The sequence below is a fragment of the Erpetoichthys calabaricus genome, chromosome 2 (genome assembly GCF_900747795.2).
Source record: "Erpetoichthys calabaricus chromosome 2, fErpCal1.3, whole genome shotgun sequence".
NCBI lineage: Eukaryota > Metazoa > Chordata > Cladistia > Polypteriformes > Polypteridae > Erpetoichthys > Erpetoichthys calabaricus.
In genome coordinates, this window is record NC_041395.2 from 92,249,924 (window position 1) to 92,263,641 (window position 13,718).

The following is a 13,718-nucleotide window of genomic DNA, read 5'->3' on the forward strand; positions in this document are numbered from 1 at the left end:
AGGTGTATTTGTATTGAATTTTGCTTTCATTAAAATGAAAGTTTCCTTATGCCAGTGTATTTTCAAATATCAGTACAATCTAGGATTTTAGCATTGCAATCAAAGTGCCAAATTTGAGTAAGAGCAGTTGAATTTGTGGTTTTAACTTGGGGACTTAGTCCATTATAAATCCAAGAGGAAATGCTTGAAATAGTAAACTTATACTATACACTACATTTCCATCCAGGGTAGACTCTTGTCTTATGATTGATCCTTCTGGGATGGGCCACAGTAACTTTGGACTCTTTACACTTGTTGCACTGAGAGGGATTTTAAAAAAAAACCGTGAGTGTGCTCCCCTTGACTTTCTCGTATACCGAGATAGAGGAAAAGGTAATCAGAACCACTTCCAGTTGCGCAATGTTTCTCAAATATAATATCTCTTTGTTTCTCATCAGCTAATTTATAATATCATACATATATTAAAATGATATTTTCACACTTACGGAGGTTGAAAATGGTGTTGGAATTTTTTCATGATTACATGCAGTTAGGTCCATAAATATTTGGACAGAGGCAACTTTTTTCTCATTTTGGTTCTGTACATTACCACACTGAATTTTAAATGAAACAACTCAGATGCAGTTGAAGTGCAGACTTTCAGCTTTAATTCAGTGGGGTGAACAAAACGATTGCATAAAAATGTGAGGCAACTAAAGCATTTTTTTAACACAATCCCTTCATTTCAGGGGCTCAAAAGTAATTGGACAATTGACTCAAAAGGCTATTTCATGGGCAGGTGTGGGCAAGTCCGTCGTTATGTCATTATCAATTAAGCAGATAAAAGGCCTGAAGTTGATTTGAGGTGTGGTGCTTGCATGTGGAAGATTTTGCTGTGAACAGACAACATGCGGTCAAAGGAGCTCTCCATGCAGGTGAAAGAAGCCATTCTTAAGCTGCGAAAACAGAAAAAACCCATCCGAGAAATTGCTACAATATTACGAGTGGCAAAATCTACAGTTTGGTACATCCTGAGAAAGAAAGCAAGCACTGGTGAACTCCGCAAGGCAAAAAGACCAGGACGTCCACGGCAGACAACAGTGGTGGATGATCGCAGAATCATTTCCATGGTGAAGAGAAACCCCTTCACAACAGCCAACCAAGTGAACAACACTCTCCAGGGGGTAGGCGTATCCATATCCAAGTCTACCATAAAGAGAAGACTGCATGAATGTAAATACAGAGGGTGCACTGCAAGGTGCAAGCCACTCATAAGCCTCAAGAATAGAAAGGCTAGATTGGACTTTGCTAAAGAACATCTACAAAAGCCAGCACAGTTCTGGAAAATATTCTTTGGACAGATGAAACCAAGAGCAACCTCTACCAGAATGATGGTAAGAAAAAAGTATGGAGAAGGCGTGGAACAGCTCATTATCCAAAGCTTACCTCATCATCTGTAAAACACGGTGGAGGCAGTGTGATGGCTTGGGCGTGCATGGCTACCAGTGGCACTGGGACACTAGTGTTTATTGATGATGTGACAGGACAGAAGCAGCCGAATGAATTCTGAGGTGTTCAGAGACATACTGTCTGCTCAAATCTAGCTAAATGCAGTCAAATTGATTGGGCGGCGTTTCATGATACAGATGGACAATGACCCAAAACATATAGCCAAAGCAACCCAGGAGTTTTTTAAAGCAAAGAAGTGGAAAATTCTTGAATGGCCAAGTCAGTCATCTGATCTTATCCCAATTGAGCATGTATTTCACTTGTTGAAGACTAAACTTCAGACAGAAAGGCCCACAAACAAACAGCAACTGAAAGCCGCTGCAATAAAGGCCTGGCAGAGCATTAAAAAGGAGGAAACCCAGCATCTGGTGATGTCCATGAGTTCAAGACTTCAGGCTGTCATTGCCAGCAAAGGGTTTTCAACCAAGTATTAGAAATGAACATTTTATTTTCAGTTATTTAATTTGTCCAATTACTTTTGAGTCCCTGAAATGAAGGGATTGTGTTAAAAAAATGCTTTAGTTGCTTCACATTTCTATGTAATCGTTTTGTTCACCTCACTGAATTAAAGCTGAAAGTCTGCACTTCAACTGCATCTGAGTTGTTTCATATAAAATTAATTGTGGTAATGTACAGAACCAAAATTAGAAAAAAGTTGTCTCTGTCCAAATATTTATGGACCTAACTGTATGTATTACCTAGATTACGTGCAAAGTAAAAAGAGTTATAGTCACCTAAAAACATAGAAAAAGTATTAGTATTATATAATAGTTGTAGCAATAAATTGCCACAGGTAAAATTGCATTTATTTACATTTAATTATGATAATGATGGTGGAAATTAAAAAAAAAAATTCATAAAATTAAATGTGTACCAGGAACACGACGGGGACATAGCAGCTTATTGTTCCCAATACATCTTTGTATTTACATGGCATGTTCAATGTTTACACGTTATTGTTAAACTGATGATGTATAAATTAAAATAAAATTAATAACAGTTATTGAAAGAATATGCGTTATATTGAATACAGTTTTTAATATTGTGTACACATTTATTTATATAAAATACTACTTCTGGTTGAGTAATTTTTCTCAAATTTCATATCTGTTTGCTTTTTATCATTATAAATATGTATATAAAATTTGAATCATCTATCTAACCATAGTTTACTTGAAAATATGTGAAAGTATTCAGTTAAACTATCACTTCCATTTGCCAGAAGTGGCCAAAAGTTGATAGGATTCCTTATTTTTGATATAAAGCAGGTGTGCAAAATCTGATTGAACTATGTCAAACTGTTTTCGAGTTATTGTGTTTACACACAGACAGACAGACATAATTTCAAAAATGGTATTCTTGGACTCATGAAGGTCTAAAACGTCAAGATTCATCAGACTCTCAAGTTCGAATTTTTTCATAATGCCTATACTTTCTCTATACTATGTATACGGATATGTATAATGGATATTGGCACATGTGAAAGATTGGTTCACATGAAGTATACAATCTAAAGATATTATGTAAGAATGTCCACCTAATATGTTAAGCCTTAAAGTGCTTTCATAGTCACATTGAATGTGCATAGAATTGTGACAAACACAGCCTTATTCTCAAGAGTACATTTTGAGTAGGCAGATTATATGCGTTTGACTGTGTTTTCATCTGTTTCTTCAAAATATTTTATAGTGTTATACTGTAAAATATACTTTGTCATTTACAAGGCTTTCTTGTAATTCTTTATAAAGCTACTGAACCTCTGTGCAGATTGTAAACATTAAACAAAGCAACTTTCTTATTTTGAGGAGGCTATGCCACATCCAGCTAAGCTAGACATTGTTTGACCTTTTGGTACTAAAAATCAGCTTCTTGTTACTTAAGCAAATGACAAACAGTATCACTTTGTCTTTGTCATTAAAAAAAATAATAATCAATATGCAAGGAAAGAAATGGCACCATACAATACATTTTGTAGTAACAATTAAATATAAAAAAATCAATTAAAATTTCAAATAAAATAAATTAAATTGATAAATTGGTAAAAGAAAAAATAATATATGAGTGATAACACAGGATTGAACTGTATATAAGCCTTATCAAAATGTCTGTTTAACTATGTTGCACTACTGATTTTCATGATTATGTTTAAGATAAAACCTTGTTCTCTGGATTTTCACTCCTCCTGTATTTATATACCTGTAGTGTCCACTTTTCTCCTCACTTAATTTCCTTCAAGCATGTTCACACTACTAATACTGTATTAATAGCCACATGAATCTACTAATTAAATTGTGTGAGGTTAGCTTTATTGCCATTACATCCAAAGCAATATTAGAATAGATGTACTAGCCACTGAAGAATAAAGATGCAGACTTTGTAATGTGGCTTGTGATAAGCCGATAGACAGCCCATTGTGCAGTTTGTGAGCACAGAAACATTAGTGAAATCCAAATGCAGAAAATTACACATTTACAAGTTGAAGCCAGCAACCATACCACATGCGCTTCAGAACAGGTCATCAACCTGAAGCTAAGCATGTTTGGGCCTGGCCAGTACTTAGATGGGAGACCATCTAGAAAAAGCTTGGGTTGCTGCTGGAAGAGGTGTTGGTGAGACCATCAGGTGCAGCTTACCCTGTGGTCTGACTGTGGATCCCAGTTTTTCAGTGCAGTGATGAGGACACTGCTGTAAAAATGGCACCGTACTTTGAATGCGATGTAAAACCGAGGTTCTGACTCTTTATGGCCATAAAAGATCCCTGGCCATCCTTTGTAAGAGCAGGGAGTTTCCCAATGTCCAGGCTAAGTTGCCCTCAATGGTCTAGTCATTCTACCATCAAATCCAAACCCCATCCCCCCATCATTCTCTGTCTCTAATTGACTAACTCTCTCACAACTTCACCACCAAATAGCTAATGTTTCATGAGGAGCAAAAATGTCAGTCGTCACATCATTCAGGTAAATGCTACACATTAGCGGTGGTAGAAGTGGCTCCCCACTTGCTATGTAAAGTGCTTTGTGTAGTGAGAAAAGCGCTACATAAATGGAATTAATTAATTTTATAATTAGCATGTATGCTAGATGCAACCTATGATTAGCACAGAGGTAATCAACAGGAAATATACCAGATTTTCAAGGACAAAAGAATGAAAAGTTGAGTTAATGAATATGAGCAAAAAACATAAATGGAAGTCATGGCGAAGTGAGATATTCAGGGCCATCATCTTCTCACAAAGTGTAATGGTTCTGATCAAAGGAATGAATTATAGTTGAAGTGAGAAAAGATGACGAATGCTATACAAATAAATACCAAGACATGTTAGCTCTTTTGACAGGAACAAGCCTGTAGCACCTGAAGTAAGGAATGTTGTCATTTAATTTGAGACCAAGAGAATTTTTGCCGATATTTCTTTTACTCAGAAAACTTCCTTTCCTTGTCTGAGCATTCAAACCAATTAGTTAAAGCTGCAAATAATCTAGCTGTAATCTACTTTTGCAGCACGATTTTCACTATTTGTAGTTGTTTACAGGAATTTATACACTTACCTCTTAGTTTAGGTGCTCTTATGGAATCATAGGATTGATAAGGTGCATTTCCATTGGTATCTCTTTAGATGTCCTGGTGGAGCAGCCGCCAGTACCCCGCCACCAGTCCAATCTGATTCGCCAAGCGAGCTGGAGTGGACTAAGTGGTGGTTCCAGTAATGAATCCTTGAGCAAGCCACTGGTGAAGAGTAACAGTTTAAGCAGCATGCTGGGCTCAGCAGAGAGTGAGTATTAACAAGTAATAAAATGGAAGGCATATACAAAAAATGAACTGTTTCTACCAACACTGCAGACTAAATGCATTTTGTTTATAATCACAGAAAAAGCGGAACATATTTTAAACATTTAATATTAAGGTGCTTCTTGATCTATCATGGTGTTCTACAAATTGTTTTCCACTTATACAATAGATATTTGTCGTCACTTTATTTCCTAGTCTATATCAGATAAATTGTCAAAGCTCTCTTCTATTCCATATATATATATATATATATATATATATATATATATATATATATATATATATAGGACATGTTATTTCTAGATATTGCTGCACAAATTAAGTTAATAGTTTATATATTTCATACCTGTACATTCAGCAAACATTGCCAAATATACCATTGTCAAAAATATAAGATAACAGTACCAATTTGTCATTTTTTGGCCAGCCTCAAAATAGTGGGTTTCAGCTGCTGTACAACTGGAGTGTGTTCTTTTTTTTTTTTAGAAAAGGAAAGCAACAAGACTGAATCAGTTTGTTTGTATCTTGCTTCTTACAGATGTTTTATGTCCATTTCACAGAAACCAAGTGTAGACGAACAGCGGCAAAGAGTTATGATGGTAGTTTGGCTGCTCGTAAACCACCGACCAGTGGGCAACAGCTTAAAGAATGGCCTATGTCCCCTACCCTTGGAGAAAAGGTGCAACGGAGAGAGATTTGCCTGTCCACATTCTACAAGGATTTTGCAGAACTTCAGACTGAGAATAAAGAGGATGCAGAAGAGCAAAGATGTGGTTGTGATCCTGAAGAGGTTGATGACAGGTGAGGTTTGGTTAGGGAAAATCTCAGCTACATGCACAGATGTATTACCTATTTCTTCAGTTGAGTCCCTTGGTCTGGGGTGTCACAGCTAATGGTGAACTCTTGCCACATCAAAACAATTAACTAATCTTTTTCTCCTTAATATACAAGTACAATAACTCTGAAGTTTCATTCCACATTTATATTATTAGAGGGCAAAGGTAATTTGTGTAAATAAGTTGTACAAATCCCAGGAAACTTATTTTAGTTCTGAACAAAAAACAAAGAGAAAGACAAGTCATTTATAATAATATAGTCATTCATATTTAGGTATTAGTGTATACTAACAAAGAAATTATAATACAGTTTATTTTTTTCAGTAAATTTTATTTACCTACTCTTTCATATAAGCATTGTGAAGTGTAATAATTATTACCACTGTGATTAAGGGATTTTTTGTATTAGCAGAAACATTTTCAGCATTGATTTTAATATTAATACCCTTTAAAATTTGTTAAATTGCATGAAAAGCTCTAAAATAAAGACATTCAAAAGTTTGATTGCTAGCCTGTTCAGTGTCTGTATTGGATTTTGTATGTTCTCCTCATGTGTTTATGGACTGATTATGCATAACTTCAGATATTATTTAATATAGCTGGATATTAGAAGTGTGTCATTAGGGTCTTAACTGCCAAAATTAGTTTATGCCTACATGTGTTGTTAAATTACATCCTCCCAGTTTAGGTTTACAGGTAACTGGCCAGGTTTTCTATGTTGCTAATATCTATGATATTGCTATGAGAATTGTTCAGTTTTTAATGTAATTGGTATGCTTGTAGAAATGCAGTATATACAGTACATGGAAATACTTCCATCTCTATTTTTGCTGTTATTGTTTATTAATAAAGTTCAAGTAGTGACTTTAACAGCAAAATAAGTACTACCTGAAAACAAAACACTTTCAAAGTTTCAAAATAGGTAAATGACATGTAGTCTGCATCAGGAGACATCAGAAATAAATGTAAAATAAGAGTATATAGTTAGGTCCATAAATATTTGGACAGAGACAACTTTTTTTTAATTTTGGTTCTGTACATTACCACAATAAATTTTAAATGAAACAACTCAGATGCAGTTGAAGTGCAGACTTTCAGCTTTAATTCAGTGGGGTGAACAAAACGATTGCATAAAAATGTGAAGCAACTAAAGCATTTTTTTAACACAATCCCTTCATTTCAGGGACTCAAAAGTAATTGGACAAATTAAACAACTGGAAATAAAATGTTCATTTCTAATACTTGGTTGAAAACCCTTTGCTGGCAATGACAGCCTGAAGTCTTGAACTCACGGACATCACTAGATGCTGGGTTTCCTGCTTTTTAATGCTCTGCCAGGCCTTTACTGCAGCGGCTTTCAGTTGCTGTTTGTTTGTGGGCCTTTCTGTCTGAAGTTTAGTCTTCAACAAGTGAAATGCATGCTCAATTGGGTTAAGATCAGGTGACTGACTTGGCCATTCAAGAATTTTCCACTTCTTTGCTTTAATAAACTCCTGGGTTGCTTTGGCTGTATGTTTTGGGTCATTGTCCATCTGTATCATGAAACGCCGCCCAATCAATTTGACTGCATTTAGCTGAATTTGAGCAGACAGTATGTTTCTGAACACCTCAGAATTCATTCGGCTGCTTCTGTCCTGTGTCACATCATCAATAAACACTAGTGTTCCAGTGCCACTGGCAGCCATGCACGCCCAAGCCATCACACTGCCTCCACCGTGTTTTACAGATGATGTGGTATGCTTTGGATAATGAGCTGTTCCACGCCTTCTCCATACTTTTTTCCTGCCATCATTCTGGTAGAGGTTGATCTTGGTTTCATCTGTCCAAAGAATGTTTTACCAGAACTGTGCTGGCTTTTTTAGATGTTCTTTAGCAAAGTCCAATCTAGCCTTTCTATTCTTGAGGCCTATGAGTGACTTGCACCTTGCAGTGCACCCTCATGCAGTCTTCTCTTTATGGTAGACTTGGATATCGATACGCCTACCCCCTGGAGAGTGTTGTTCACTTGGTTGGCTGTTGTGAAGGGGTTTCTTTTCACCATGGAAATGATTCTGTGATCATCCACCACTGTTGTGTTCCGTGGATGTCCAGGTCTTTTTGTGTTGCTGAGATCACCAGTGCTTGCTTCCTTTCTCAGGATGTACCAAACTGTAGATTTTGCCACTCGTAATATTGTAGTAATTTCTCGGATAGGTTTTTTCTGTTTTCGCAGCTTAAGGATGGCTTCTTTCACCTGCATGGAGAGCTCCTTTGACCGCATGTTGTCTGTTCACAGCAAAATCTTCCACATGCAAGCACCACACCTCAGATCAACTCCAGGCCTTTTATCTGCTTAATTGATAATGACATAACGACGGACTTGCCCACACCTGCCCATGAAATAGCCTTTGAGTCAATTGTTCAATTACGTTTGAGCCCCTGAAATGAAAGGATTGTGTTAAAAAAATGTTTTAGTTGCCTCACATTTTTATGCAATCGTTTTGTTCACCCCACTGAATTAAAGCTGAAAGTCTGCACTTCAACTGCATCTGAGTTGTTTTTTATTTAAAATTCACTGTGGTAATGTACAGAACCAAAATTAGAAAAAAGTTGTCTCTGTCCAAATATTTATGGACCTAACTGTATGTGTGTGGTGATCTTTCTGCTTGCAAAGAAAATTTGAAAAAGGCAAAGGTTAAAGTAACAAATGACATCAGAGTATACTTATTTGATTTTTGCAATTTTGGTTATCCTGGAAGCCTTGAACTGTCACATTACGGTCTCTTACAGCCAGTAAAACTATGTATTAAGCTGACAGGTACAACATGAATAATATGCAGTTTGAATACTATAAAGAAATTGTTTTTATACTTGCAAGACTATGTCTGTGTGGTGAATAATACAAAACTAAAGTAACAAAAACTAAAAGTTAATTGTTGAAAAACTTCAACGTAAACCATACAAAAAAAGAAATAACAAATTAAAATTGGTGAAAAAATAAAACTAAATAAAAAATTATATCAAAAACAGAATAAAAGCTAAAACTAAAAAAATCTTCAAATAGAAAAACACTGTGTTCAATAGGATTATGAGATGGTTTGGCCATTGTATAAATAAAATGGAAAAAATGTGTTAGGAACTCCCAGCAAGTGGAATTGTTTGTAACTTTAAGTGTGCCTTGCAGTGTACTTTTGCAAAATCTAGTGTTGGTTCCTGACTTACTAGCAATAACTTTGTGAAGCAAAGAGCATTTGCCAGAAATTGGCAGAAAAATATTTAGAAGCTTTGCAGTGAGAGGCAGTGGTGCCCACATAAAAGAATCAGAACAGTGGTGTCTAATAGGAAATAACTGAAGAAAGAGAACTATAAGACAAAGGAGCAAGAAGAAGATATTGGATGCCTGTTATGAAATATATGGAAAAATGTCACAGATTTCTTTAAATAAGAGATGTGGCAGTATAAGTCAAGGACCAGATCCAGTACACTTACAGGATACACATATTTAAACTGAATATGGATCTATTTGATATTCAAAATATGTTACATATGTCCCAATATGACCATTGGTTTTCTCCAAGACAACCTTTAATATGCCTTTCAAGTATAGATTCAGTCTGTATGTAGTTGAGCTAAATGTAATTAAAATGTGTCACGCAGTGTTCACTTGCATTTATTTGTGTAGTGCAGTGCTCTGTAGCTATTGACCTTCAGTTAAAATGGAAACAAGCTGCTTGTAATAACCAACAAGAAAAAGTAAAAAAAGTTGACATACGACAATGCCAAGAAACACCTTTAGTGTTTTAGTATGGTGCCAAAGAAATGACAGTCCCATAAAGGAGGTGGTAGCTTGACTTCACACATGTCACTCACTTTTTAAAGCTGCACTGGTGTCAGGGCTGGCCACTGTTTTGCTGCTTTCCTCTCTGCTGCCACTGCCCTGTACAATTCTTTTGTCTTTTTCCACGGACTTGAATTTTGTGTGTGGATAGAAAACATATTTGTATTTCCTGTTGAGGTATTGTGATCGATATCTGTTTCTAAACAATTCCAAATGTGGTCTGTGTGATCCCTCAACACTGTTTATACCCATTTTTTTTTTTTTTTTTTTTTTTATAATGTGGTCAAATGAAATCTGATTGTGGTGTTAGTGCATGTGTGAATAGATGTATTTTTCTTTTGCTATAAATTCTTGCATCTGTTAGGACTGCCAGTCGTCTTTGACTTTATGGACTAATGTAATTTTTTCACTCAATGCTGATTTCGGTCCAGTGGTTGTTGGAATGCAATGTCCAAGAAAAGAAAACCTAATAAAGTGGGACGACAGTTTTAAAGGAGAAGTGAGGAAGAATATACAATTGTGATGAGCAGAGAGGTAACTGTGTGTGTTGTTTGTAAAGAAAATGCGGCAGTAGTTGTTAGTTGATATATAGCCTACGTCGAGTATATAAACTGTTATTCTTGGCCCACAGTAAAATTGAGTTTGACACTCCTGGTGTAGAGTTTGCATGATTTCCCCATGTATGCATGAGGTTTTCCTCCTACACAGCAGTGGTGACCATAAATAGGATTAAGCAGGTTTGAGTTTAGATTGTTGTGTTAATGATCAAAATTTTTTGAAAGAAAGTGGGATAATTTTAAAAATTATTTGAAGGTAGAGTAGTTGAGAGTGGAGGTCATAACTTCTAAACAGAGTGCAAAGGCTAAAGGCTTGTGGACTGGCTTCGTGTGGCAATCAAGGGAAGGAGCAAAAACAAAAAAGTGGGTAGAAGTACAGGAAGATAAAAGTACACCATAAGCCTTAAGTATTGACCTTTCCTGGAGCTTACAAAAAAGGAGAGGAAGAGATATAAACTTTGGGTCTTAGTGAAAGAAACGAGAGGCATTTTGTTAGACTTTGTGTATTCAGTATCAACCAAGCTTTCAAAAAGTCTTTTGTCACTTTATATAGCACCTTTCAGAGCGAGAATAAAATGTGATGTATACCCTGGCAGAAGTTGAAATAGCAACAGCAAAAAGGCCAACTGAACAGTGAAGTGGCGAGTGCACATTTAAATAACTTACACTGTTCACTTTCCCCACATTAATATTTTTGTTTGATACATGCACATACCACCCATGTATTTAATAAATACATATATTTTCAGTGATCAGTATTAAAGGATAATTTTGATAGTTTTCAGGTCAGTTATTTCTTCACAAATATCCTATATATTCATTTGCCATACAAAATTGTATTCTAAAGTTAATTTCTTTCAATTAATTAAAAATAATCTTGCTTGCACTGGAGTTTTACATTGCAGTCTATGGAGCACAGAGGAAAAGCTTAAAAACTTACCAAATATTTCCTTCTGATTACACACACATTTTAAATTTAAATTTTGAACTTTAAAAGAAGACCAGCCATGCACATTAGTTCAGCACTATTTCTTTCTGCAGAACAACCTTTTACATCCTCAGGGGGATGGTTTCCTCCTGACAGACCAAATAACAGTAAACTTTTAGCGTACAATGTGTTTGGTTTTGTTTAGATTTGCATCCATATTTATGCAAGAATTTGCACAGACAGATAGAAAACATAACCTTACCACTAGAAAATAGTACCAGGACTATGTGATAACATAATTATTTTCAGTTCCTTTTTGTTGTCACAAACATGCATTAGAAACACTGGTGCAGATCAATACCCAGCAACTGTCTGGCTTAAAAAATGGATGTATTTGACTTTTGGTTTTTAAACTTTTCCTCCATGACTCATACCCTCCATTGTAAAGCACCAGAATGGGCAAGATATTTTTTTAAATTTATATAAAGAGCTTAGCTTTAGTCAAATTTTCTTGTAGCAGATGCATATATATCAAATAACTACAACTTGAAAAATACCAAATTTATCCATTAACACTACACCTCCTCATCTAGATATGATTGATAATGCCTTGCATGATTAACACACATTGGGGCTGCAGTATAAATCTGTAGTATTTGCAATACTGTGCATAAGTAACTGAGCTTCATGTTTAGCATCATTTACTTACCTTCAGCTTTCTGTGAAATATATTGTAGAATTGATACCGCCGAGTACTATTTTAATAAACTTGAATATATTTTTTCTCTAAATCCTCAGTGTCAAGAGGACCAGTCAGTGGGAAAGTAGGAGGGGAGCTAAAAAGAATGTGGATGAGAACTGCAATAATGTAGCCTCACCAAGCCGTACCTTGGCCGGAAAAATCCAGCAGCTTCTGACTCCCACCAAGAATAGGGTGAGACGCACAGCTAGCGTAGATGAACGATACCAAACAGGTGTACTTGCCTCTATTAAGAAAGTCTCTGACCACCGTCAATCACGCAGGAATGACAGTGTACTGAAAGCAAAGGATAGTCTACATTCTGCAGCTTCAGAGGTGGGTATACTATATTAAAAGGAGTTTTTATAATGCACATAGCATGGTAAAAATGAAAATATTGCTGCGCAATTATGATGTTGAAAATAATGTTTTTATGTTTTATTGCCTTTATTTCACCTTAACTCAATTTCCTTATGATGAGGGATAAGATGGCAACATGCTGAACTGAACACCCTATCTTTAGCAACCTCTTGTAACTAGTCCTAGTCGTACTTCTCCACGCCACATGATCAACACATGTCCTGGAGGTGACCTGAGGTTTTCTCTCAATTGGAGGTGCTCAGAGGCATCCTAACTACATGCCCTCTCAATCCTGAGAAGCAGAGATTCTATTTACAGATCCTTTTGTATTGTTGATTTTTTCGACCTGTCACAGTGAACAAGCTCAGCAGCCATGAGTTGAAACCTAATTTCAATCTCTTATAATCATGAACTCATTCAGTCGCTTAGCTCTTTGTCCCCATAACCATATGTGAGAACAGGAATGTAAACTGATGAGTGAATTGAAAATTTCTTCTAAGTTGTTAGCTCCTTCTATCATGGTCTGGTACAACTTCTACAATACTGCTTCTTCTGCACTTTCGTTGGTCCAACGCACAATCACTTATACACGTGACCCTGAAAAAATTTTAATCCTCCAATCGAGGCAGTTTTTCACTCCTTACCTGCAAAGATTAAATAATTAATTTCAAGGACAGGATGTAACCTCAAATTTAGAAGTGCTAAGTCTCATCTCAGGCACATCATACTTAACTGTGGAATGTTCAGTTGCTCTCCTTTGTAAGCAACAGGGATGCAAGTACATTCCCAAAATTGGGTATTCTACCGTTTTTGACTGTGTCTTAATATCCTCACAATGAAAAACATCAACAGGAGAGGAGACTAGATAGCTCTTTGGCCTGCAGTGATTGAACTCCATGCAACACATGAAAGCCGAACTCTTGCAATCCAAATGCAGTGTCTGAATTTCACATAGCATCATAACCAAAACCCAGTACTCTTGAAGCACCTACCATAATAATATACTATATGGTACATGGTCATATGTATTTTCTAAGTCCACAAAGCGCATAAACATAGGATTGGAAAATTCCCATGACCTCTTGAATATCTTTGCAAAGACAAAAACCTTGTTACCCTTTTTAAAAATATAGACCAGCACTCCTATTTGCCTGTCTTAATGCATTTGCACACAACATTGAAGAGACACACACATTAGTTAAAATAT

General features: G+C 36.0%; 1 protein-coding gene across 1 annotated transcript in view; it reads left to right on the forward strand.

Moving 5' to 3' along the window:
• The window catches only part of LOC114646119 (DENN domain-containing protein 4B-like), a 155,186-nt gene that overhangs the window by 121,451 nt on the left and 20,017 nt on the right, over positions 1-13,718 (forward strand). Inside the window, exons 19-21 of the mRNA XM_028794114.2 lie at positions 5,102-5,257; positions 5,835-6,075; positions 12,211-12,487. Of these exons, the coding sequence (XP_028649947.1) occupies positions 5,102-5,257; positions 5,835-6,075; positions 12,211-12,487 (674 nt within the window). The remainder of the gene's footprint in view (positions 1-5,101; positions 5,258-5,834; positions 6,076-12,210; positions 12,488-13,718) is intronic.